The 25,905-nt window shown below is 42.2% G+C and overlaps 1 protein-coding gene across 3 annotated transcripts in view; it reads left to right on the forward strand.

Annotated features, from left to right (window-relative positions):
* The window catches only part of TNS3 (tensin 3), a 197,475-nt gene that overhangs the window by 140,169 nt on the left and 31,401 nt on the right, over nucleotides 1–25,905 (forward strand). For 2 of the 3 annotated variants that reach the window (XM_062625324.1, XM_062625325.1), the window contains exons 19-22: nucleotides 4,116–5,375; nucleotides 14,021–14,199; nucleotides 14,566–14,683; nucleotides 14,774–14,863. In XM_062625324.1, the coding sequence (XP_062481308.1) occupies nucleotides 4,116–5,375; nucleotides 14,021–14,199; nucleotides 14,566–14,683; nucleotides 14,774–14,863 (1,647 nt within the window). The remainder of the gene's footprint in view (nucleotides 1–4,115; nucleotides 5,376–14,020; nucleotides 14,200–14,565; nucleotides 14,684–14,773; nucleotides 14,864–25,905) is intronic. The other variant, XM_062625326.1, reaches the window with a different exon arrangement.

Genomic DNA, 25,905 nt, shown 5'->3' on the forward strand with positions numbered 1-25,905 from the left:
TGTAGTAATGGGGAACCCCAGACAACTCACAGTCAGTAGCTGCTGTACAAAGTGGTTCTAGTCATAGAATCATAGACTGGTCTGGATTGGAAAAAACCTTAAGATCATCCAGTTCCAAGCCTGTGCCATGGGGAGGGATGCCTCACGCTAGACCATGTCAGCCAAGGCTCTGTCCAGGCTGGCCTTGAACACTGCCAGGGATGGAGCATTTAACACTTCTTTGGAAGCATTTACCATTTCTCACTTCAAAAACACAGCACTGCACCAGCTACTAAGAAGGAGAAAAATGACTGCTACTGCTGAACCCAGGACAGCATCCTGTGCCAGTGCCTCACCACCCTCATAGTAAAGAACTTCTTCCTTGTATCTAACCTGAACTTCCCCTGGTTCAGTTTGAACCCATCACCCCTTGTCCTATCACTACAGTCCCTGATGAAGAGTCCCTCTCCAGCATCCTTGTAGCCCACTTCAGACATTGGAAGCTGCTCTGCGGTCTCCATGCAGCTTCTCTTCTCCAGGCTAAACAGCCCCAATGTTCTCAGCCTGTCTTTGTATGGGAGGTGCTCCAGCTCCTGTGGATCCTCATGGCTTCCTCTGGTTATCTTAGGAGCATCTCAAATTTCAGAGATTTTAATTTGAACAGGGACCAGGCTGTAGCAAAAAGGTTACTACTGCTGAAGGTTCCTAACAGCATTAAAATACACTGAGGAATTATTTTTTGCATATTTCCCGATTTGTGTATAGAGATACTGTACAGATGTTTAAAATAGAAACATAGAAGAGATGAACAGTTAGTGAGGTTTATAATTTATGTGACTGTAGGTTTGTTGTTTCTGTTTCATTTTCTGTTTTCTGTTGTCCATCTACTGTCCATCCAGTCTGTACCACTGTTGCTGTGCTTAGATGGCACTGTGTGATGGTACAGGGAGGGCTGACAGAGGGAGGTGCACCAGTGTTTTACATTGCTTCCATAGCTGTATCTGAGAATTTGACAGGTCATAGAATCAGCTGGGCTGGAAAAGCCCTTTAAGCTCACCCAGTCCAACCGTTCCCAGCACTCCAAGGCCACCACTAACCCATGGTACTGAGGCCTCGTCTCCACGCTGTGTGAACACTTGCAGGGACGGTGACTGCAGCCCTGCCCTGGGCAGCCTGTTCCAATGCCTGAGCACCCTCTGGGGAAGGAATTGTTCCTCAGCTCCATCTAAACCTCCCCTGGCACAGCTTGAGGCCGTTTCCTCTTGTCCTGTCCCTTGTTCCTTGGGAGAAGAGATCTTGTACTTAAAATTTCTGTATGGTGAACCAAACCTGTATGCTGGAATGTTTCATCTGGTGGGAAGTGTTTGCAGCAGACCAGCAGGTTTGAAGGATTTACTGCGCTGTGCCTAGTTCTGGGTAACAGAAAAGTCAGAAAGACTTCTTAACGGTTCAAGTATACTAGTCCTATATTTACTGAACTGCATTCCAGTTCAGACCTGTAACTTCAAGTCTCTTTTGTTTCAGGATATTAAACTATACAAAACAAAGCAGTTTGGTATTGTTTTCTAGCTTTTAAGCTCAAAGCTAAGCACACAGAAAAGAAAAACAAAATCACTTAAGAGTTACTGTGTTTTAGGGGGAGGGTTTGGTTGGTTGTTTGGTTTTTAATTTATTCTTGCAATGTCTTATGGTAACTGTATGAAGTAATTCCACATAAAACACCAAGTATGGTTCATTGCCCTAGCAGTAGTGAGAACTTATGAGAAATCACAGCATGAAAGAGGCTGAGAACCTGTCAACTGGCTGTGTTTTCCTTAGATATGGTATTTTTTCGTAAATACTGCTTTTAAATATCTATGCAGAGACATTCAGCCTCATGCACAGCAGCTCTTTTCACTGTGGGATTTACACATCATAAACCTCAGTGAACTTGGAACAGTTTGCCCGCAGAGAAATTCCATTGCAAGAGGAATTGCTTTCTTTTCTGCCTAGCCTGATGGCTTGTTCTGAAAAGGAGCATTTTGGTCTTCTGCATGTGCTGTTTTTAAAATCAACATCAGACAAGTAACAGGACATAATCCTTGAAAAGTAAGAAGTTGTCCCTTAATTATTAGCTAAAATCTATTAAACCTATCGCATAACTTCCAGTATGTGGGTATTTGAACTGATGGAAACTTGGCAGTGTGTCCCATAATGATGGCTTTTTCCAGCCAGACCACTTTTCTTGCCATTGTAAACTGATGAATTCATTGCCATCATGGGTTCAGTTTGTGAATAAGTGAATAATGCTTTTTCTAAGATGCTATTGCCTGGAAAAGCTTCCTAGTTTGGAAGCTTCATGATCACAATGCCATTTTAAGTGTATTTCCAAAATACGTGGTAGAGTTGATGTTGAAATACATTGGGCTCTCCAGGGCTCTTCTGATTGTGGAGCGCACAGATGGAGACTAAGCTGGTGGTTACCTTTGACAAAAATCTGCCTGTTCCTCGATTCTAATGGTCTACTTTCTTTTTATCAGCAAACAATTCTCAAACTATGGGTAGAAAAAGTTACTCAGTAACTTCTGCTTAACAGGAATGTTTTGGTAAATGAACATTAAATCCTTGGAAAGTAGAAGCACTGACTTCACTTTCTTGGCTTGGCAAACAGTAGAAATATTTACTCCTAAAGCTTTTCATAAGAACCAGAATGAATTGTGTTCATTTTCAGCCCTGGGTAAGACCCCAGTAGCCAAACTCTACCTCAGGTTGTTCTGACCTGTGTGAGGTGTGTAGGAGCTGGACAAACAAGTTCAGTAAAGGATTGTAAGAATATGCCTCCTATATGCTGTCTTCATGTCGTCTTCTTGGGCTATCATGTCAAGGAGAGCTTTAAAAAGCCCTAATAGGCAGAGGCAAGAAAAAGTGGTTTGCCTAAAATAAGCTGGGTTCAAATAAACTCTTGAGCTTTTGAAGTGTTCCAGAGGTTAATTGCTGTACTCGGTGTTCTGTGGTTTTAACCATGTCCAGTGCTGGTAGTACTGAAATACCACATAAATCATAACTGTAAGATGGGCTGGTGTCTGCATCAGGACAGAAAATAAATAGATTAAAAACATGCAGGCTGTATGTCTCAAGATAGAAAGAAGCAGGAAGGTTCATGGGTGCCAGGAACAGGTCAGTGATCACAAGCAGTATAGTCACTTCAGTGAAGCTCTCCACTTGAATTACCTGTAAGGTAAAACTTGGCTTACCTAGTTCTGTACATAGCTGGTGCCAGTGAAGCGTACTAAGTGATGCTCATGCATCTGAAAGCACGAATTTGTCTGTTCTCAACACATAGCTTTAGTAAACTAGATGCATTTTCCTGCAAAGTTGTGGTATTTTCTAAATATGTTCTAAATAGAAAAGAAAGTTCTAGCCCATATTTATTATGAATGGTTATTCATAAACTTCAGTTGAGGGAGTACCTCAGAGATCAGAAATAAAGTTAAGTTCTTCCCATCATTGATGAGGAAGGAGATATATTCTGATTTTTAAGGGATTGTGGCCCTTGTTGAGCTGTGAAATGCACACCAGATCCTCCACACACAGAGAAATGTCATTGTCTAACATTTCCTCGTACATGCCTTTGTGAAGGGGCCTTAACATATATTCCAAGGACAGAAGCTCTGATTGAAAGCCTGTTTTTTTCCTTGTGCCACCAAGAAAATGAGTAAATGATTCTTTGTAGTGTAGTTAGACCATCAGGTAGAAATGGATGAACTGGTAATTGCATAATACATTCAAGGCAAGCATTGAACCATTCTTGCTTTGAGTGGAATGTATGGTAAGCTGCCTCTCAGATTCTAGCACTGTAACAGGGTAATTCTTCAAATGAGTGTGAAGAGTTTGTGGAGTTTTAAACATACATTCAAAACAGCATAAAAAGAAAACTGTACTTGATCTTGAACTATGAATGGCATGTTTTATTTCTATCAAGAAAACTGTTATAAGTTGAAATATAAAATGAAAGACGATAATGCCACTGCTTGATACTGTATTTGTAAGGCTAATTTAGTTTTGCAGAAGCAATACCATTAGTTCTGGTACTTCTGTTTTGTGGTATGACACCAGTGAAAGCCCTTGTATAATGCCTCATACTTCTCTCTCCACAGTGCTGCATACCCAAGGTCCCATTGATGGCAGTCTGTATGCCAAAGTGAGAAAGAAGAGCTCTTCTGACAGCAGCATCCGTGGTGTTGCTCAGGGTGTTCCCGTGACTGGCAGTCCTGATCACAGTGATCATACGCTGTCTGTCAGCAGTGATTCAGGACACTCAACAGCTTCCACCAGGACAGACAAGACTGAAGAGCGCCTTGTGCCTGGAGTCAAACGGGGTCTGAGCCCACAGGAGAAGGCAGAACTGGACCAGCTACTCAGTGGCTTTGGTCTGGAGGATTCTGTCAACACCACCAAGGATATGACTGATGTTCGAAGCAAGTACAGTGGGACTCACCACATAGTGCCAGCTCAAGTTCATATGAATGGAGACACCAAACTGAAGGACAGGGAGACTGATATTCTGGATGATGAAATGCCTAATCATGACCTTCACAGTGTGGACAGCATTGGGACTTTGTCTTCCTCAGAAGGGCAGCACTCCACCCACTTAGGGAACTTCAGTTGCCACAAGAGCAGTCAGAACTCACTTCTTTCAGATGGCTTTGGAAGTAACGCTGGGGAAGAGCACCACAATGTTTTTGCTCCAGACCTGGGAATTGGTGTGGATCCCCTCTATGAGAGGACATTTGGAAGCACCGAGCCAAAGTCAACTCAGCAGTTACAACGGAATCCTTCTGTTTCACCCCAGCCTCAAGCCTATGGCCCAAGTAACTATTCTACTCAGACCTGGGTGCGCCAGCAGCAGATGGTCACTGCTCACCAATATGGTTTTGCCCCAGAGAATGAAATCAGTGTTGGCATTCATAACACGGTGGAGAACGCAGGCAGTGTCCAGAGCCAGTCCCGAGCCCCGGACACCCCAACACGTAATTCCAGCAGCAGAGCTGCTGTACAGAGGGGGCTAGGAAGCATGCCAGGGGCTGCTGAAGCTGCAGAACATGCCAGTGCTGAGAGCTTCAAGTCAATGCCAGTGCCTCAAAGGGACACAAATAGCCTGGATCTAGGACAGAATGCAAGGGACTTGCCAGCTTCTCCAACTTTGGATATTGATCAGTCCATTGAACAACTGAACAGGCTGATCTTGGAGTTAGACCCTACGTTTGAACCTATCCCGACCCGCATTAACACTGTCACAAGGGACAGGAATCAAGTAAATGGCTTCACCAGCCTTGATGTAGACGTGGAAGGGCTTGGCAGGAGTCCTGGCTTCCATGACAAATTAGATGTCACAAACAGGAATCCCTCCCAGCATGGTAAGCTTTCTGAATATACTGCATTTCCTAGCACTTGGGTGTTCTTGATGTGGTACAGCAGGACCTCAAGTCATGACTTACAACTTTCAGGATGATTAGCAAGGGATGATTCCTGATACTCTCTTCACATAACCATCCAAGAATCAAACTGGTGTAAGATGAGTTTTGCAGGTGCTTAGTTTTTGCTTGAAAAAAGTACTGTTCAGCAAATTCTTGCCTGTTACAGATCATCAGTTGGGAATTTTTTCTACTGTAACCTTAGTAAGGGAGCAGAATTTCTACAGTTCCTATTCTGAGACATTTTGAGAAGGCATCTGTACTGAAATGGTTTGTGATTATATGCTTTTTATTACGATCTTTTTTAATGATTTCCACTTAAAGTAGGAGAAAAAGCTCTAACTGTTTTACCTTCAAATTTAGTGTAGCTGGTATGACTGCAGAAACCATCTGGTGGAATTAAATGCGCAGCACTTGCTGACTGTGTTGCTTAAGTAATGTTTCTAGACCTAGTGGCTCTGCAGAAGGATGAGTAGGCTGTCCCTGCTTCAGTCCACTGAAACCTTTCTTTAATGCTGTAGCTAAAATTTGTGGCAAACAAGCTCTTACTGGTCTCACTGTCGTGTCTGAAAGTTCTTTGTGGTCTACTGCCTCTGACAGAACATATCCCATCCCCTTCTCTCCTTCCCTCTTCCTCTTCTCCCTCTTCCTACCTTCAGTCTTGGTGCAATGAAAGACTTGCTTGTGTCTCCAGGATTTGATTCAGCATCAGCCAACATGCCAGAACATGTGTCCGTGGCCACACTGGATACCAATGAGCTGTTTCAGCTCAAGCCCACTTGGGTATGCCAAACCATTCGATGGTGACTGTGCCTAACTAGTGTGTGGTTTCCATTAATGTGCAGTATTATGATGGATCACCATCACAGATATGATGGATCACCAAGGATAGATCGTTCCTTGTGATGGAAGGATCCAGTTTTGTGTTTAGGAGGGTAACTGCGGACTAAAGCCCAGAAATCCATGATGCACATATGTGAGGTGCTTCAGTGTATGGTTGTTTTTAATACACAGTATGAGTTTTGTAGCTCTTGAAGGATTGAATTCATCAGTTTGTAAGTTTCTTAAATCTTTCCAAATGATCAGCTGATGGAAAAATTGGAAATGAGATTTTTCTAGTTTTCTCAGGAGAGAACTCTTCTCGTTGGTACACAGTGAAGCTAGGGAAGGTGGTAAAGGGGTCATTTAGAATGAGCCACCTTTTACATTCTGTGTTTAAAGGTATGAATCTGAAATGTTTTGATTTTTCTCACTGATTCTGGTCCTTTCCCAAAGGAGACAGGAGTCACTGTCAGTTACCTTCCATTTGTAAAGTCAGGTAAAGCAGATGAACTTCTTGCCCTAATAAAGACTGAGGAGAATCCAGGTCCTTGAGGCATGTTGTGGAAGACTGACTGTTTTAAAGACGGTGATAAATCTGGAATTAAATATGACAATATAGAGAGCGTTTAGAATTGTGGGTGATTTTGGTAGGGCAGCAGGGCACAGTGGGAAAGAGGAAAGAGTGTAGAAGTCAGGAAGCTCCTTTACTTTTTGTTATGTCCTTGCCTTTGGTCAAGGCATTTTTCTCTCCTTCATCAGCCTGAGCAAGGGAAAAGGAGGGTTAATGTTTTTCCATTTGTATTTTAAACCTGTCTCTCAGAAATATTGAACATCCTTACAGGATGTTTGCATCATACTGGGCTTCAAATATAACCTTAAACATACTGATTCCTAAGCTACTTCCAGTTCAAGTCAATAGAAGACCTCTTTGAAGGATTTAATTAGACACAGGATATATGTCTTTGAAAGTGAGATGGTTTGTATGATTTGTACACTGGACGTGGTATGTAAGAGCTATTTGTTATCAAGGGCAGCTCTGTTTGACACTGAATTTTTACTCCGTACCCTTTATCTCTGCTCCAGAGCAACACCCACATTCATACTGAAGTCACAGAATTGAGATGTGTTTGAGTTTGGAAAGGACCTTTGAATATCATGTGGATCAGATCCCCTCCCCAGGCAGGGCCACTTAGACCCAGCTGCCCAGGACCATGTCCAGATGCCTTTTGATTGTTTCCCATCTACAACCACCTCTGTGGGCAACCTGTGTGCTACACAGCTTAAAACAACAAAGAAACCAAACAGATAAAAACTTAAGTCATTGTGCTTGGTGAAAGTCAAAAGTCTATTTCTGCATGTATGAGAACAAACTAATGAATAATGTCATGGAAACTTCCTGTTCAGACTTTGACATTGCTTTCCTTCCACAGTGTGCAGCTGAAGCATCAGCTAAGTCCAGCTCCATTCCTGCACGTTCACACATACGCAGTGAAGCTGAAGTACTGAGCGTATTTGCAGTGAAAGGCTGTAAATATGCTATACTAGAAAGAAATATATATAATACAAGCTAAATTATCCCTTAAAATAACAATGATATGTTGTTCATTGCCAGTTGGTGGTAGCAGAGCACAGGGCCTGCTGGATATGGTTAACTTACCTTGGAGTAGACTCACAGGATCGGGATAAGCAGGAGATTGTCCAGGACACTTAATTAGCTGTTGAAACTGCTGCAGCACAGGAGGTGTAGTTACTAGTACAAGGAAATGCTGGCTGCCATGGGGACGAGGAGATAGCCATGAGTAAAGCATAACCAAACCAGCAGTTGCTCACTAGTGAGTAATAGTTGGACTTACACAGGTTTTAGGGGGAGCCCTGTACCCTGGGACTTAAACAGTCCTTGACCTAATAAAGTATATAAAAAGCATGAATTGGCCTGTGCTGGAGGGAGTTGGCAGATGAGGGCTGAATGGCTCTGAGTGAGGTTGAATGAATGAATGAGGTGTTGTGAGTGAGCGGGAGCAAACAGAACTGGAGATGAATGGGACTGACATGATGCATTGTGTGTGTGTCTAACCAGAGGGTTGGATTACAAGAGGACGGTCAAGTTATCCGGTTTCCTGCATGAGTGTGCAGAAAATGTATGCCTTAAGAAAGTATGTGCATGTTTCCAGTGCTCTGCAAAACGGGAAGAACAAGCTTAGGAGTGGAATGTGCGTGTCAGCTGGGATGTACATTATGGTGCATTCTTACCTCTTTGCTGGCATGTTTCTGCACTGATTGACAGATAGGCAGCTACATCTCCTGTCACGCTTCTTCCTGGAGGTTTTTGTACATGTGCCCTTAACATAGGTTAATGTGTCACAAACTACGGACTGCCCATGTAGCCAAGTTCTGGGTTCTGTCAAAATGCCATCTTGGGTTAAGTGCTCAGAGTTTCTGAGGACAGGAAGGAGCAGTGATCCTTGAATTTCTTTTGCTAGGATGTGTCTTTATGCACCATGTAGAACAGTGTCTCTTTTCTCCTTCAGTGCTTTGTGTGTTGCTATTCAGAGGTCAAACAGTGCACTGTTTTTCCAGTTTCTTGCCTTTACGTGAGGTGAGTTACGTGGAGATGAGTTTCTGGTAGTAAATGGTGGTGCCATTTACTAGTAAGAGAGTGCTGCAGTAGTTCTGAATTTTAAATAACACCAAAGTTTGTAGCCTGAGGAAATGTTTATGTGTTTGTAACGGTTTGTTTGCAGCCATATGGTCCCCCTTTACTTTACATACGTTCTTTCATACCTAATAGCATATGACCTCAGTTTACTGTTAAAGATCCTTTGTAAAACTTATTTCCTGGGACCATCCATCTTGTATCACAAAGCTTATGCTTACTTGCTAGAGAAGGAAAGCCAAAACTACGTTTTGCTTCTACCTAGAAAGCTAAATTACCATTACTGTTACCCATGGCTAATCCCTGCCTCCATCTTTTCACTCTTGAAATGTTACAACTTTCATCTTAAGAAAAACATTAGAAGCAGGTGAAAGATTATGTGATCAAACTAAGGCAGAGCACATGGGCACTTGCATTCAATGCTTGGAGGTAGCCTGGTCTCCATTGCAGTCACAGCGATGCATGTCTGTCTGAATCAGGCAGCATGAGGAAAAGAGGGACTGTAATTTCCAGGTTGAAATTACGTTGTTGCTCTCAGCTAATTCTAATTCCTCTTCATGCATTGAGTGTTTGAAAAAAGCATCTTAAAACATCCTTAGGTCACCTAATGTGGTGGGAACAATGCAGGTACACAATTCATACAGCTTTAGACTTTGCGTGGGGTTTGTATATAGTTGATCAGGTCAGTAAAGAATTGAGCATTAAACAAAGGCATTTTCCCTCCCTCAAAAAAATCCCAACATGCAAAATGAATACAAATGAGGTGATTAAACATCTGACTGCAAGTGTCTGGAACATCTTCAGAGCTCTCTTCTCTGTCGAAAAGAAGTCTTTGAAGATGGTCCAGATTACGGTATCATAACTCATGCTGCACTGTATCTGCAGACAAAGGAGATTGGAAGTAACCCTTTTTGCATACTTTATTAAATAAGAGTTTTTAAAAGCATTGAACTGTTACAGATGTTCCCATTCACTCTCTGATACTCTGTGGGAGAGCAAACCCAGGCCATCTGAAATAAGCTGTAAGCTAACAGGAGAACAAAGCTTGTCCACATCCTCATGTGCCTTATTTGCATGTGCTGACAACACTACAAAACCTGTTGTAGTTTCCACCACACAGGAAAATGTTGGTACCTGACTTGGAGTTAATTTTACAGTGGTTAACAGGAAGTTTAAATAGAGGTTTTAGCTAAACTACAGTTGAAACCTGAGGTTTTAAGTCAAAACTGGAGTTTCAACTAAATTCCAGTTTTTAAACTTTGCCACAAACACACAGTTGCTGGCTCATGTTCAACTTCGTGCTGACTGGCCGCAGTATGGACATCTAGGGTACACTGGTTACTGGCCTCCCGCTAGACCTGGCATCTCTGGGTCAAGCTGTTCAGCCAGTTTTCATTCCCCCTCACTGTGCAAATTTGTACAGTAATGTTAGTTGGTTTATAAATCCTGAGTTCACTTGGTAGTTACAGGTAGGAATTTCTTGCACCCATACTGCAAGGTAAGTTGGTTTGTTGCATTGTAGGAGGCCTTACAGCTTCTTTGGCTGTACAAGGATATGTTTAGTCATTTGTAAGTGATATGGATTTTTTGTAAACACCTTTAAACCAAAGCCAGCAGTTAGAAAAACGTGGGATCACTGTAGCTGTGTAGCCAGTACAGATATTGTGAGGCCAGCGTCTGAAAACTAGTCCATATCTTGATTTTACAACTCTAAACTGTGACTTTCACATTTGCTGTATCAATATATGTAGCCGCAGATAAATGTTACTTGGTGGCCAAGTTGATGGAGTTTCTACAGAGACATGTTATGATTGATTCAACTGGGTTATGGAACAGAATGTGCAAACCTTACATCTTCATGGGACTTTTAAATATTTTGGATGTTTTGGTTTGTTTTGGTTTTTTTTTGGCATAGTATTCTTATGCTACTGTAACTAAAAAGAGGCAGAGTTCACACTGAAATCTGGCTGCAGCTTAGTAGGGGTTTTTAGTCAAGCAGGATGCTGAAGGCCAGAACTCTCCACATCGCTTGTGGTCCTGTGCCATTATTTTGTTTATATTTCATATTTTGACAAGATTTTTAATGACTTTGCACTCACTTCAGTGTATGTAATGAAGATATGCATTGTCCCACTCTATTCTGTGCTAGTGAGGCCACCTGGAGTACTGTGTTCAGCTTTGGTCCCGGCGCCACACGTTTCTGTAAGTCTTTTTTTATAGCTAGTACATTGGTTTTGCTTAGAAAAAAAATAAATAAAAAGGCTCTATCAAGAAAAACCAAGCAGGGGAATAGAAGGGCAGCCGAGTGGCCTGAGTAATACCCAGATCTTTAAAGTTGACTGCTCCTCTTCGTGCACAAAAGTGCACAAATTCATTTAGAGCCTCTTTATATATACGCAAACAAAAAGATGCTGAAACTTCCATATTTCTGGCTAACTTTGGTTTATAATTATCTGTTGTAAGGGGGTTCCAGTTTGACTGTAATTTGCTCAGTTGGCTACGATATAAACTAGGTAGAAGTCAAGGAAAGGCGTTTAATGGACTCTGCTGGGTTTGGGAAAAACTGATAGTTGACTTCAATAATGGGAAGAAGGGATATCAGTCCAGCTGGGTTTCCACCTCCACAAGAGAAGTTCTTCCCATAGAGAGCCCTACCGCATAGACTATGCTTGCCCCACTCTCACATAAAGCTGAGTCTGAGGCTAGCCCACAAGCCCTGGGCATCAAGTGGGAACATGTAAGCCTCATCTTACTAGTAGTTGTGGTAACTGCATATAGACATGGACCTTTTAATGGTGTGCCTCATGCACTCAGTATGTAGAAACATGCAGAATACATCAGGATTTAACAGAATAGTTTTTGAAGTTTAGCCAGGACAACAGTTAATACATGAGATGGAGCACTGTTGACATGCCACTGCAGACAAGATTTTGAGCTTAGTGGTGTTTTCTTTCTAATAGTTACAGATACTTCTCAGTAGTACTCCAGGAAAGCTAAGCAGCTAAAGAAACCAAACAGAGATTAACCTTTAACCACTGGCTGTGCTTCTGTTAGCTGTAGCAATGGCATGGTGATAACCATCTGACAAGATAAAGGCCTGATGCTGTTCCAATACCAATCTGTTTGAATGTTGTTATTTGTTCTGCAGGGGAAACAGATCCATTGTTGTAGTTCACAAGGGAAGAAGACAGAAATGAGAGTTTACAAAATGCTTTCAGAGAAATAAATATGTGCTCCTGGGATATTTATGAAGCTGTGCCAAAACTTAAAGCTAAACTGCAAGAACAAACCCAAATTATGTGACTTCTAGGAAGTCTTGGCTCCTGAAGCTTTACACTGTAAAAAATACCTTTTAAATTAGTAACTCTAAACATCTGTTAACATTAAGTGAGGCAGCTCTGAAGTATATTAGCAAAACTAATAAACTAAGGAAAAGTCCTCTGAGAGTTTTTATTGTCTATACATGCAAAAAGATCTTTGAGAATTAGCTATTTCTCTTAAAAGAGGATTTCTGAAAGAGCTTACTTTCGTTGCTTGGTGTCATTTAAACTCTTAAAATCCTTTCCAACTCTTAAGTATGTGTTGATTAAGCACATCTCCTACACATCCCCATCATGGAGCAGCAGGAGTCCAGTGTGCCATTCATCTAACTCAGCAGGAGGGCTGAACCAGACACTTTGGTAGGGAAAGATGATATGGACATCTTCCACACGTGCCCATTTCCTATCCTGAAGTACTGACAGAAGCCAAAGTGTAAAACCTGTCATGCAACGTTAAGTGCAGGTATTACAGACATTTCACCTTGGTTATATAGCACAATTATAAGGTATCAATGCTCAAATAGGTTTCTATATAGGAAAACAGATTTGAGATTAAAATACAGACAAGGTTTGCAGAATAACTTGATGGTAAGTAGTGGCTTATCCTAAAAATATTAATAAATCTCTTGCAAAACTACAGGATTAGACACTTTCAGAAATCCATCTCTGCTGCTGTTAAAGCCAGTATGGCAGTAACCACTACTAAAGCCAAGAACTAAATAAAATCCTACTAGTCACTCTGGAAAATTCCACCAATAGGGTTAAATTTCAGGGTCCAAATGTAGCCAGTTATTTCTTTTATGGAGTCAATATAAATATACCTAGCACATCCTGTAAAAGACACAGCTGAGATGGCTTTTATGGTACAACTTGGAAAGTGAAAATACTTTTTAAGCCTCCATATTTTAAACATTATTTAGCCCCTTTTCCTCTGGCTAGAACCTTTCAGGTGGAATGAGTATCTGAGAAGTTGCTAGGCACGCAGTTGTGTTTGTACTGTCCTGTACGCAGGAAAGACTACTGTGGGATGCTTCTTGTTCGCTTATTCTTACTGAGAAGGGTGGAAAAAGCAGTTGCTGCAGGGATATTCTCAAAGTGTTTGTTGGTGGGACTGGATGACTGTATAAAGCCTTGCTAATCATAAAGCTACATCTAGTGGCAATCTAGTGACTTTGGAAACAAATACTGCTTTATGCCCCTGAATATCCTCAACTGTTCTGCTGGCTCAGCTTACTCCTGTGCTTATTCCTCAGGCTCCAGCAGGTTACAGTACAGCTCCTGTGTGTGTCTGATACCTAATTTTGTGATTAAGTGTGATTGCCATGTGTGACACACAAGGTACACAGTGAGCTGTGTTTATAAGGAAGGGCTGGAGTGTGTGTTAGCTAAAAAGAAGTTGGTTTTTTTTTTCAGGAGAAATGCAGTCCTAGAAAACAGCAATCGTTTTGCTGCCGGGTATTCGGGATGAGGTTTCCCATTTGGCTGCCCATAGCGGCGCCTGCTGGCAGGCCCTAACGGGGGCACCGAGATTAATCTCTTCCAAAAATGAAGCAGGATGCTGCGTTATTCGTCTGGAGCCAGGTGTACTGCGAATGTGTTCTAACTTGTGCCAGCAAGACTGACTACGACTGATTGTTTTGTTTCCCCACCTGTGTGGTTTTGTAAAGCAGTTACGAAACCAGTTATTTCATGAGCATCCTTGAACAGAACCACTGAAGGTACAATGGTGAAGTTTGTTTTAACAGCTCTAATTAAAACAGAGGTTATTAATCAGTTTACCTGTTTGTTTTCAGCACCAGGGACACCAGATGACAATGCAACAGGGAGAAGGATGAGAAAGTTAAGTGTTGGGCAGTATGACAACGATGTCCCTGGGCAGCCGTCGTATACCAGGTGTGGATGGATGAAGTCTCCTGCTGCAGACCAGGCTGTAAACCCAGGATCACCGATTCCTTTAGGGGAGACTAATGAGGTAAACCATGAAGAATTTTTCAAGGAATACTTATTATTGAACCAGATGTCCAGTGGGGAATCCCATGTTCATGCTCAATGTCCAGATTCTGTGTGAAACTATTTGGCAGTTGCACTGTGGCAATAAGAAGAACAAATGACAGTAGCGACCTCAGAAATGCCCTTGCAGTGTTTGAGGATGTCCTGCTCTTGTCCTCTCTGTTTTCAGTTTTTATGCATGTTTTTCAGTTTTCCAAGATCTGTCTTCTGGAACAGTAGGTCGGATTATAGGAAACCTCCTGTCATCTCGTGAAAAATGCCTCACTGTGTTGTAGTCTTCAGTGGGAATTTTCACACTGTAGTTTTGCCTTTGTTGTGCCCTTTCTAGATGGCTGTTGCTTGTTACCAAGATGAAATAGATGGGGGAATCTTCTCCCCAACAAAAAATGGAAATGAACTTGTCCCATCCACACCAGCTTTTCCCCTGTCACCAGAGACACCGTATGGTAAGGAATGTCTGTCTCCATTTATTTTAATAGCACTATTAACATTTTAGCTGTTACTGAAGAGGAATTGTGCTTTTCCTTCTCTCCTAGTAAAAACACCTCCACTGTACCACCAGCATATTCCCGCCAGCCATAAGGTCAGCAGCCCATCTGAGGTGTACAGAACTGGTACCAACCCTGGTAAGATACCCCTACATCTTAAGTAATTTGAAACTGAACTGAGCATGAAAGCAACTAACACAGTTGTGGTTATTCCTTTATAAGTGGGACATAGGCCTGATGAATTTAGACATGTGCAAGTTGGAGAAATAGAACTCAGCTGTGCTATTTTAATCACATCAAAAAAAAGAAGTAAACAATGAAGAATTATCCAAGGGAGTCCCATGTTCAGTGTCAAAAATTGGCATGGAGCAATCAGGCAGTTGTGTCATGGCGATAAGAGGAAATGCAACTCAGTGTTTGATGCTATCCTGCTCTTGTTGTTTGCATGGTGTCATTGTTCCATGATGTCTCTGCTGATGTTTGATATATCAAAGTGGTACTGTCAAGAGACTTGAGTTTTTTATGGTTGTTACTAGGCTTTGTCTCCATCTGAGGGAAGAGGGGTGGTACCCATGTTGCTGTCCTTCTAGGCAAGCGAAGCTGACAATAGAGCTTGGCAGTAGCTATGCTCAAGTCAAGTAGGTCATTAATCAAAGGAATGAATGTTCCAAAGGGTTTTTTTGTCACAATAAAGTTTATAAATGAGCCAGCATGGAAAAGTAATTGATAATAGATGATTATGTGGTTCAAGATTTAATGGGATTTAGCTATGCATTTTATTATTATTTTTCTTTCAGGCCTTAACTCTTTGCTGCTAAAAACAGCAGCAAAGCTGTTGTTAGCCACCCCCTTTTCTGTGCAAAACTATTCTAAAGCAGGAAGCTAAAATAATAGTATTCCAGGTGCCTGCATCAGAAAGTGCTGGATGTTGAAGGAAGCTAACATGATTTATTTAAAACCTGAATACAAATCACAGGCATTCAGTTAAGTGGTATGCCTTAGAAGATGTTCAGATGACAATTAATATGTATATGTAGTTCTATAGTTACAGTTCTATAGTTATAGTACTGTATAGTTTATATAGTATAGTTCTAGCCTTTTCAGGCAGGATCTTAATAGTAGAGTTTCCAATAAATGTGATGGTGGATTTTGATGCAATAACAGCGATTGTTGTGGTTTTAACTTTGGAGTTCAGCACTTCTTGTTTCATTTGCCTCATTTAATAGCTGTCAAAAGCAAATAACGTCAACACAGCATAAAATAATAAAGCAGGCTTCTACCCAGTTCAAGACATTCTTTATGGCTCAGTTGCTGTGGCTTTGCCCTTTATTCTCTCAACTCTTAAATAATTAGTAGTAGAGTTCTTTCTGAAGGCTGCTTCAGCAAATCAATTACAGGTTGCGTACACTGGGTTCATCTACTGAACACTTGGTTGTTGAATGGTTTCCATTGATGTTGCTAAGAATTAGCCCTGCAAAACTGTGTGGCTTTGAGTGTATTTTTCTATTTTGTTGGTGATTCTCCTGCTTAGTTCCAAATGCTGTCATCTCTCAAATGCTGGTTGTACTCAATTAATGGGACACTAAAAATAATTACTCTAGCTTAGACCAAAGCAAGTTATTCTCCCTTTGAATATCCCTTTAAAAATCATGCTTAAGATGTACTGAATGCTACAGGTTCAGTGCTCAGCTGTCCATGGCTTTGCTTTTAGGCACAAACATAATGTACTTTGAGACTAAGGTTAAAGGGGTATGAGGTGGGTCAGTAGTAAACATGCAATAAGCACCTCTAAGAAATGTTAGTTGGGTGACTTTCCCAGCGGAGCACAGAAACTTCTGTTGCCAGAGGCACTATTAGAATCCTACTTTATATATATTTTTTTTCTCTTTTCCCTTCACTATTCTACTTTATTTATTGTCTGCATCTACAGTAAGTATCTGTTTACTGTATTTACTTGCTTCTGTGTCTTCTGACTTCGGCAAGAAGTGAAGAAGACGTCTTCTCATTGCTTGTGCTATCAATCCTTAATGTGTGGCTAGAGCAAGAGCATCGTGTTTTGTGTGTTGAATAAGGCCAAGAATCTGAAGGGAACAGAAGCAGCTGTTCCTGTGGTTGAGGCTCCTCCAATGCCATGTGACAAAGGTGACTCTTAACAGACTTTGGAAGAATTCTTACTGCCCCAATTTTCAGTACTTTCTTTTGAGCCTTACTTTTCTTTTAAATGCTGTCATGGGTTTTCTTTTGGCAGAAGTTGGGAAACATACTGACTTCTCCGGAGATTTTCAACAGATTGAGGACTTTGGAGTCATGGACTCTTATTTCTGCTGTTAAGATACTGTCTCTTTTGTCTCAGTTCAGCTCACCCTTGAATTCAGTATTGTTTTGTTCTGCATCTCAGCTTTGCTGCTTGCCTGTATTCCAAGTTAGTTCCAAGGATGCTGTAACATCTGGCTACCAATTTTCTAGATATATTGCTATCTTATTTCCTCCCCACTTCCTTGGAGAGAATAGATTTCATTGTTGTTAGCACATACAGTATCAAGGGAGAACTACTGTGGTTTTGTAAGAGTATACTTTTTAAAAGAATAGTACATGCTTTTGTGTATTCTGTAGTCAAGAATTACAGTGACATCCAGTTCTTATGTATACAAAAGTGATAAAATTATCTGTTCTTTTGTAAATAATTCTTGTTATAAACTGTATACTTTGTATCTTGAATTCATCTAATTCTTAAACTGTTTATTGAAGTGAAGGGCACTATCCTCACTGAAGCCTGACAAAACCCTGTATAAAATGGTGCTCTGTTAGCCCTAGAAATCTTCGTTTTCTTTCCAGGGGAAAGCAGTTTGTTAGGAAAAGTCAGTCCAGTGCTGTTATGTATCAGTGTTACGTTTCAAGGCCAGGTTGGACAGGGTTTGGAAGAACCTGGTCTAGTGGCAGGGGGTTGGAACCAGTTAGCCTTTAAGGTCCCTTCCAACCCAACCATTCTATGATTGATTTGTCTCCCTTTCATTATCTGTGCTCTACCTCTTCCTACTCCCCATAGGTTTCTTTAAGCCATCCTGCCTGTGCCCCCTAGAAAGAGCAGGATTCCTTTCCAGAGCCTTGTTCTTTCTCAGATGGGAGCAAGTTTAAGCTCCTTCAGTCTTTGTCCAGGCATGCTGTCCTTCTGTGTCAGTGCTGCTGCTCTAGTGATCGCTTCCTGCCATGGTTTCACTGCCCTTTTCCTCACTTTACATAGCTTGCAAGTAATGCAGCACCCTTGCAGTTCATTCTGAATTACCTTTTGAAAGACACCTTGTTTCTAAAGGCAAACTTGAGCAGTCTGTAAATTGGCTAGATTTATAAATAGCCCATGAAAAAGCAGGCTCCAGATAGAACTTTCTGAGTAACACAATAGCCATTGTATGTCCTGCTGGAGAGTCCCACACATCAGTGGAGGAACAGAAGCACTATTTGTAGGCCATTTGGAAGCTTATAAAGGCTCTCTTATCTTAGACAGCATGCAGCTAATTGAAGTCCCTTTGTATGCAGAAGTAACAAAACCATAACAAGCTCTTTGCCAGAGGACTGAACTCTGGCTCACCGCCCCTGTCACTCCACCCCTCAGGCTGGACATGAGGAGCTGCCCCTTCCTCAGCCCTGGCCAAAGCATAGATAGAGCTTTGCAGAAAATGTGCCCTCACAAATGGGCTCTGTGTTGCAGCAGAAGGCAACACAGTCTGGGGAACAAGGACAGATTGTCTCTAATCCTTGTCCATGTACTGACGGAAAGACGTGATGTCTTGTTTTCCATCTTTTCTGAACAACCTAAATAAACTTGCATAGTTCAAGCAGTGCATCTGGTGGAATGATAACACTGCTCCTGGTATGAGGAATCTCAGAGCTTTCAAGCATGTGCCTTTTCATACCCACCATGGAGTTAGCCCAGGTGCTGTACTCAAAGCTTCTGATACACGTATGAGCTGCATCTTTTCCAAAAATTGTCCAAAAATCATCTTTTTTTCCTCAGTCTCTCATGGAACTCCTCAGGTCTGGTGGAATTCCACAGTTTTTCTCATACAGACCCTGTTTTTATCTGAACACAGACATTGTAATCCTAAATTCCCCCCATTGACTAAGAGGCTTAGTCTGTTCCATCACCCAGTAGAGTGATGAGTATTTCCTAAACCTCTCTGAGGACTAAGTCACAACCTAGCAGATACCTTCATTAGTGCATAAATCTATTACTGATTATAATTCTAGACTGTTGGAATTTCAGACTGTTATCCTACGACTGCAATTTCTTTGAGTCACTGAGTTGGAAGGGAAATGAAACACGCTGCTTGGTTGGTTGATAAAAAAGCCAAGGTTCCGAACTGAAAATGTTTTCATGTGTTAGGAGGGTTAGTAGCATAGGGAAGAAGAGTGGTACTAATTTGTGAGAGGGGAAAAAAATCCCAGTTTATGGTGTGCAAAAACTTTCTCCACAATACATAAATGTTACCTATAATATTTATTTATACCTCCCTTCCTCTCTCTCCCTTAACTGTTCATATAAGCTATGTGCATCCAAAACTAGAGAAAGGTGTGGAACTATTTCCAGACATCTGCGTTTATTTGCTCAGAACAGCAGTGCATCCACTTCAGTGCATGGTTATCATAGGCTCTGTCCTCCAAAAGGTACATTTTGGGTTTTGCTGTTGTGATTTTGGGGTTGGGGTGTTTTGGGGGTGGTTCTGTTTCTGTTGTTTGTTGGTTGGTTTTAAACAGTGAGGCTATCAAGGAGCAGTAAGAAGTACAAGGAGAGACAAGAAATGTGTAATTTTTACTACAAGGCAGGTAGCAAGGTCTGTGTGATGTTTTTTGTTGTCCTGCAGTTGGCCTTGACATGTTTATCTTGTGACTGAGTAGAGTGCCCACCTCCACAATATATGTATAGTGAAACAGCTGATGTTTCTTAGTTATGATCGTATATACCATTTAGTAGTGCATGTGAAGCCTCCATAGGCTTCAGAAGCAAGTAGGAAAGGAATCAGTTCTCCTGTTTAGATTCTACCAGCATGAACTTAATCAGATCTTTCAGAAGGAGCATGTGGAATGCTGTAAAGCGGTCATAGATGTTCAGAGACCACTTCTTGGCCATTGTAAACACTGAAGTCAATATAATACTTTATGATCTGGGTCACACTTTTTCCTCCGTGGATTAGTTTCATTGGCATATTCAGCTGAACAAGCGTAATCATTATGCAGACCTTTTATTGCACAAAGTCTAGAGATGACTTGATATATTTTCAAGTCTTTGTTGTCCCAGGCTTCCTTCCTTTTCCACTACTCATTGTAATACAGTTCTTAACATATCCTTCAGATACAAGCATGGAAACTCTGTATCTTGTCTGGCCTGCAGAATAAAAAGCAGTGCTTATTAGCAGCGGTTTCAGTTCAAATTCACAGCAAGTAATAATGTTGCATCTCACATGATGAATAGTTTAATGGTTTCATTTAAGTCACATCAGTCCAAATGGAGGAAAATATGTTGTAAAAGAACCACCAAATTGGAACTGAAAATAACTCAAAATATTTGTAGTCTGTGCCTGCTTTTAGTGAGTTATATTAACCAAAATATTTAAAGCTTAGGTGTTTACAACTAGACTGTTTGATAAGTAGATTTAATTGAGGTTTTTTCCCCCACTAATTTGGCTAAGATTTCCATGAGAGGTACTCTCCCAGTGCACTGAATAATTTAGGAGAGCTTTAATCTCTGGTTTAGAGATAAGAATGAAATGTTTTAGAGGTTAATCCATTTAGCTAGCTAAATACGGACTGGTTTTGTTTATAGCCATGTCACATGTTTTCACATAGACCTTTACAAAGTCTGTACATATTTTAGCCATTGATCAAAAGTTCTGACATGCCATTGATTCAGAGGAGTAAGGGATACAAATATACGTAGCTGAATATAAAAAGCTAGGCAGTATCAAGTCCATGGAAGATAGTATGTGATGAAGAAGCAATGGAGCAATATACGTGTTATTCTATGGGCAGTATGTTAAAGTTGTCAAAAGATGCTATTCTTGTTACTGAAGTGTTGTAAGAAAACTCACTGTAAGAACCCCTCTGTATTGATGGTGGAGAATAGATGCAGCTCCTAGTTTCCTGAAATGGATTGCGTTAGATTCTAAATCCATTCCATACTTGGTCACAGTGAAATGTTGTCCAAAGATTAGCAAAATATTTTTTGTTCTTGAAAACAGTGGGAGTGTTTTAAAAACAGCTTGAGATTACACATTGGTTGTGGTTTTCTTGTTTCATTGATGTTGTTTTGATGCTTTCATATCTGGTCAAAAGAGTGTGTTATTAATACTTCTCAGTGCTTTAGAAGGGTGTCTGTTGGTTGTAGTTCTCTGCAAAGGCATTTGATGCCCAGTGGGGAGATGACGCAGAGTTAATAAAACTGCCTCATGCTAAGGCAGGCATAATCTGTGCATTTTAATGAAAGCTGAGACCTGTGCAATTAGAAGGGACTTCAGGATGTGCTCATCTCCCTTGGAATTATAAGATCAAGCTCAAACACTGTATGAAAATGCGAACTACAGTGTTAATGAAAAGGTTTCTGCTGTGCTTAAGCTTCTTTCTTTTACCTTACCATTTATTTCTGTGTCTGAGTGGCAGCCTAGCAGCTTGAAACCTCTGCCTACCTGTGTTAAATCACCAAAGCATTTTGGCAATGAATTTATTATAAAGGGTGTTTGAAAAAGAAGATGAAGTTTAAGAAAACATTAGAAAAGAAAACAGGGAATATTTAACACTTTCATAGTATGTCCTTTGTATGCAATGCTTGTTCTAGAAATTTCATTCCAGTTTATATTTGCTCTTCAGGGAGCATAACATACAACCAGTCTGTTTAGCTCATTGCTCAGCACCAGAGTGAGTTTAGCAAGTAAATGCCCTAAGAGGCTTGTAAGTACCTGCCTGTCAAAGAACTGGTTTCATACGGCATCCAGAAAATTGATGCATTTTGGAAACTTCAGACCAAGTTACTCTAAGAGGAAAAAGCAGGTCAGAAAATAGGTGCCCATGGGTCATCAGAAGAGAATACCAAAGCAAGGGCATGTTAGCAGTGATGGTCACAGCTCTGGCACTTTACAGTCTGAGGAATCCTCCTCTGCCTCCCACTGCCCAGTGCTGAGGGCACTGAGTTCAGCAGGCATCAGCATTGCAACAAGCAAAGCAAATATTGCGACTTCAGTGCCTTGACATAATATGTGATCACTTGGCTCCGGACAGGTCTGTACAGGTAACTCCCCCCAGTTTCTGTCCTGGGCATGACATGCTATGGTATGGAATACCCCTTTGGCTAGTTTGGCTCAGGGGTCCTATCTCTGCTCCCTCCCCGCTTCTTGTACCCCTCCTCACTGGCAGAGCATGAGACTGAAAAGTCCTTGAACAGGGTAAGTGCTACTGAGCAACAACTAAACCATGAGTGCGTTACCAGCACTGTTCTCAGACTCAAGCTGAAACACAGCACTGCAGCAGCTGCTGGGAAGAAAATTAACTCTATCCCAGCTGAAACCAGCCCATACATGGAACAAGGTTTTTCAGATTTTCCAGGGTGAGGTCTTGTACTATATGACGTGGCATTTGATGACTGATGTGCTGGAGTCATCCATGTAGTTTAAGGGAAGGCCAGAAGACAAGAAAGCTCTAAGAACTGAAGTGCAGCTGTGAGCACACCTTTTAAAAACTACTCAAGTCTTAAAGAGGATGCTTTGTTTGGGTGCCTGGGAAGGTCTGGTCTGGTTTGCTGCAGTCACAAGTCAGAGGTGGTCTGTAATTTCAGAATCACAGACCTGCCAGTGTTGAGTGAGGAAATACACGTTCAGTCCCACTTCAGTGTTTGCAGTCCAGAGGCCATACTGCTGTGTTCTTTAAGATGCTGTTCTCCCCTACGCTACTTCTCTTCGTGTTCATTCCCTCCCGCAGAAGAGGAGATACTGAAATCAGTCTGTGTTTTTCTATGCCTGAGATAGGCGTGTTAATTCACAAAGCTGTTCGTATTTAGATACGTAGCAGGCAAACTCTGAGTGCAGTGTCACTTGAGGCTGACTCCCACATTTCTGTCAGTTGTAGGAGCAGCAGGGAAACATATGCCATTCCTTCACAAATCATGGGGTTTGCTGTGTTTGTGTCTGAGGGCCACAGCTTAGCCACCTTCCTGCAGGGTTTCCTGTTGAGAAAGGTGTATGTTACAATTCAAACCCTGCATTTTAAGCCACTTTATATAGATCTTGCAGTGTGATGGTTCTGATGAAACTGGGCATCTTGTGCACTTTACCTAGGAGAAGTACACAGGCCTTGCTGTGTGAGTAAATACTACCACCCAGCAGAGGACGGAGGAGCTGGTTCTTGTCTCTATGCTATGTCTGGCGCAGTCAGAAAACCAATTCTCCTTGCCAAGTAAGTCTTCCTTTTGGGATGGCATTACTTTACAAACTGCACTCACCTAAATCTAACCAGTTCCTCACCAGAGACATCCAACAGCCCCCTTCCTAACTCCTCCCTAACTCTTATTTCTGTGCTTTTCTAGACAATAAAATTCCAGTCCGGCCCTTTAGATTTCCTGGCTTTCGAGTTTCAGATTGGTTGTTTTCTTCCCTGGAACTCACCTGAGCTGGTTGAAACTTTGAACTTGTGACAGAAGGGCAAACAAAGGGTGAGCTTTTCCTGTCAAGCACTTTATGTTTACCGTTAAGTGTTCATGTCACGGATGAACAGACCCCTAAGGATCAGCAAGTCTGATTCTGTTAGAAAGCCCCATGCAAAAAAAAATCTTAACGGTGAATTTGATACAGTGTGGAGAAAACTCAAATACATGAATGATTTTTAACTGCCTGGTTTCTGTTTAGATTACATTCATAGCTTACTTTGGAAATGAACACCCAGCCTTCCAAAGTGCTGTCTTGGACCACTGTTACCATCTTGGTTCAGTGTTACTATCTCTGTTCTCTTCTAATTCAGCAAGTGTAAACAGCTGAGCAAGCAAAGCTTCCAAGACTTGAAAACTGGGAAGGAAATGCGACATCCAAAGGTTTCCTGTGATTACAGTGCTTTTTTTATGCAGAGCCAGGAATGCTTTCTATGGAGAGCAATTTTGTCTAATAATTATTGTTCATAAGAGCTTGAAGCCTCTGTTTGACTGCATTTACTTCTGCCAGGAAGCATCCAAGACAAAGAGTGTAATTGTCTATTAAATTAATCAAAGTAACTGATGGCAGTTGTGGACTGCTGCATTAATAACCTGTTCTGCTGCTGTGGCAAGGATTGTTCCTCATGATTTTCCTGGGAATATGGTGTATATCACAACTCATCCTTGCTGCTTGGATCTCCTGGATGCAACCGTTATGAAAGTATTTAATATGAGCAGCTGCTATGAAGAAAATCAGTGGCAGGAGTGAGTATTCTTATATAGGGTCATTTAGTTTACCTTTTGGTCTGTTAAAGAAGAGAACATTTTAATTAGTTTACCAGTACTCATCTGTATAATCAAGCAAATAGGTGTATTTTAAAGCTCTCAAAAGTGTTTAGTACACACATTCAGAATATGTTGCTGCTTGAAAGCAACTGAGTACAGGAAAGCTTTAAATGGACATATTTGTTGCTGTCCATATCAAGTAATTTCCTATAGTCATCCTTTCAGAAAATCCGGTGCCCTGGGCCACTGAAGAACAATCTGGGGAGGAAATGTGCTGCCCATTGCAGCGCTGCAGTGCTTCCACTCATCTTCCTGACCCGTAAATAAAACCTGCTCTGAACAATGATGGGGTGGTGTTGAATGCAACACTGTAGGGTTGCACGTGGTGTTTTGTGAAAGAAATCCTGGGAAGTGAGTCAAACTTTATTCAGAGCTCTAGATCCTAAATTTATTGGAGAGTATTGAGCTAGTTTGGCATCATAGAGCAACTGGGCTTTGATCCACATGAACATCTTTGTCAGGGACAGTGGAGTTGAATGCACCCTCAGCGAGCTGCTGATGACACCAAGCTGTGTGGGGTGGTTGACACGCTGGAGGGAGGGAACAATGCCATCCAGAGGGACCTTGACAGGCTGGAAAGGTGGAACCCTGTGAACCTCATGAAGTTCAACAGTGCCAAGTGCAAGTTGGGGCACTGGTTTCAGGCAGTCCCAGGCACAAACACAGGCTGGGTGGAGACTGGATGGAGCAGCCCTGAGGAGAAGGACTTGGGGTGTGTTGGGTGAGGAGAGGCTCCCAGTGGCCCAGCCGCAGTGTGTGCTTGAGCTGAGAATCCCCCCTGTGTGCTGGGCTGCACCCCCAGAGTGTGAGCAGCACTGGTCAAGGGAGGGGATTCTCCCCCTCTGCTGCACTCTGGGGAGACCCCCCCGCAGTCCTGATCCAGCTCTGGGGCAGCAGCACAAGAGGGATGTGGAGCTGTTGGAGAGAGTCCAGAGGAGGCCATGGAGATGCTGCGAGGGCTGGAGCAGCTCTGCTCTGGAGCCGGGCTGAGAGAGCTGGGCTGGTTCAGCCTGGAGAAGAGAAGGCTCCTGAAGGGGAGACCTTAGAGCAGCTCCAGTGCCTAAAGGGGCTGCAGGAAACCTGGAGAGGGGCTTTGGACAAGGGCCTGTAGGGACAGGCCAAGGGGAATGGCTTTAACCTGCCGGAGGGGAGACTGAGATGAGCTCTTAGGCAGGAGTTTTTCCCTGTGAGGGTGCTGAGGCGCTGGCACAGGGTGCCCAGAGAAGCTGTGGCTGCCCCATCCCTGGCAGTGTTCAAGGCCAGGTTGGACGGAGCTGGAAGCAACCTGCTCTAGTGTGAGGTGTCCCTGCCCATGGCAGGGGGTTAGAACTGGATGAGCTTAAGGTCCTTTCCAACACAAACCAGTCTGGGATTCTATGATCTGACCGATACTGGTTACATGTCCTGCATCTCTCTGAAAGAAATAAATCTGTGAGGTCCAAGGAAGTGCTGGGGGAACTGGGCGTCTACTTAAAACAACCAAACAGACAGAACCAAACGCTGCGGGGTGTGTGCAGCAGCAAGAGTCTGAGCTCGGTGCCCCCGCCGTGCCCCTGCCTTCCCCCGGCACTGGCTGAGGAGGATGCGCTGTGGGAGCGGCGCTGGGCGTGCGGGAGGCGGCGTGAGCCACTGCGAGAGCTGGGGGAGAACAAAGTCAGAGCAAGCGAGG

This window comes from Pezoporus occidentalis, unplaced genomic scaffold (genome assembly GCF_034315485.1).
Source record: "Pezoporus occidentalis ecotype Australia unplaced genomic scaffold, CSIRO_AGI_Poc_V1 ctg28, whole genome shotgun sequence".
Taxonomy (NCBI): Eukaryota; Metazoa; Chordata; class Aves; order Psittaciformes; family Psittacidae; genus Pezoporus; species Pezoporus occidentalis.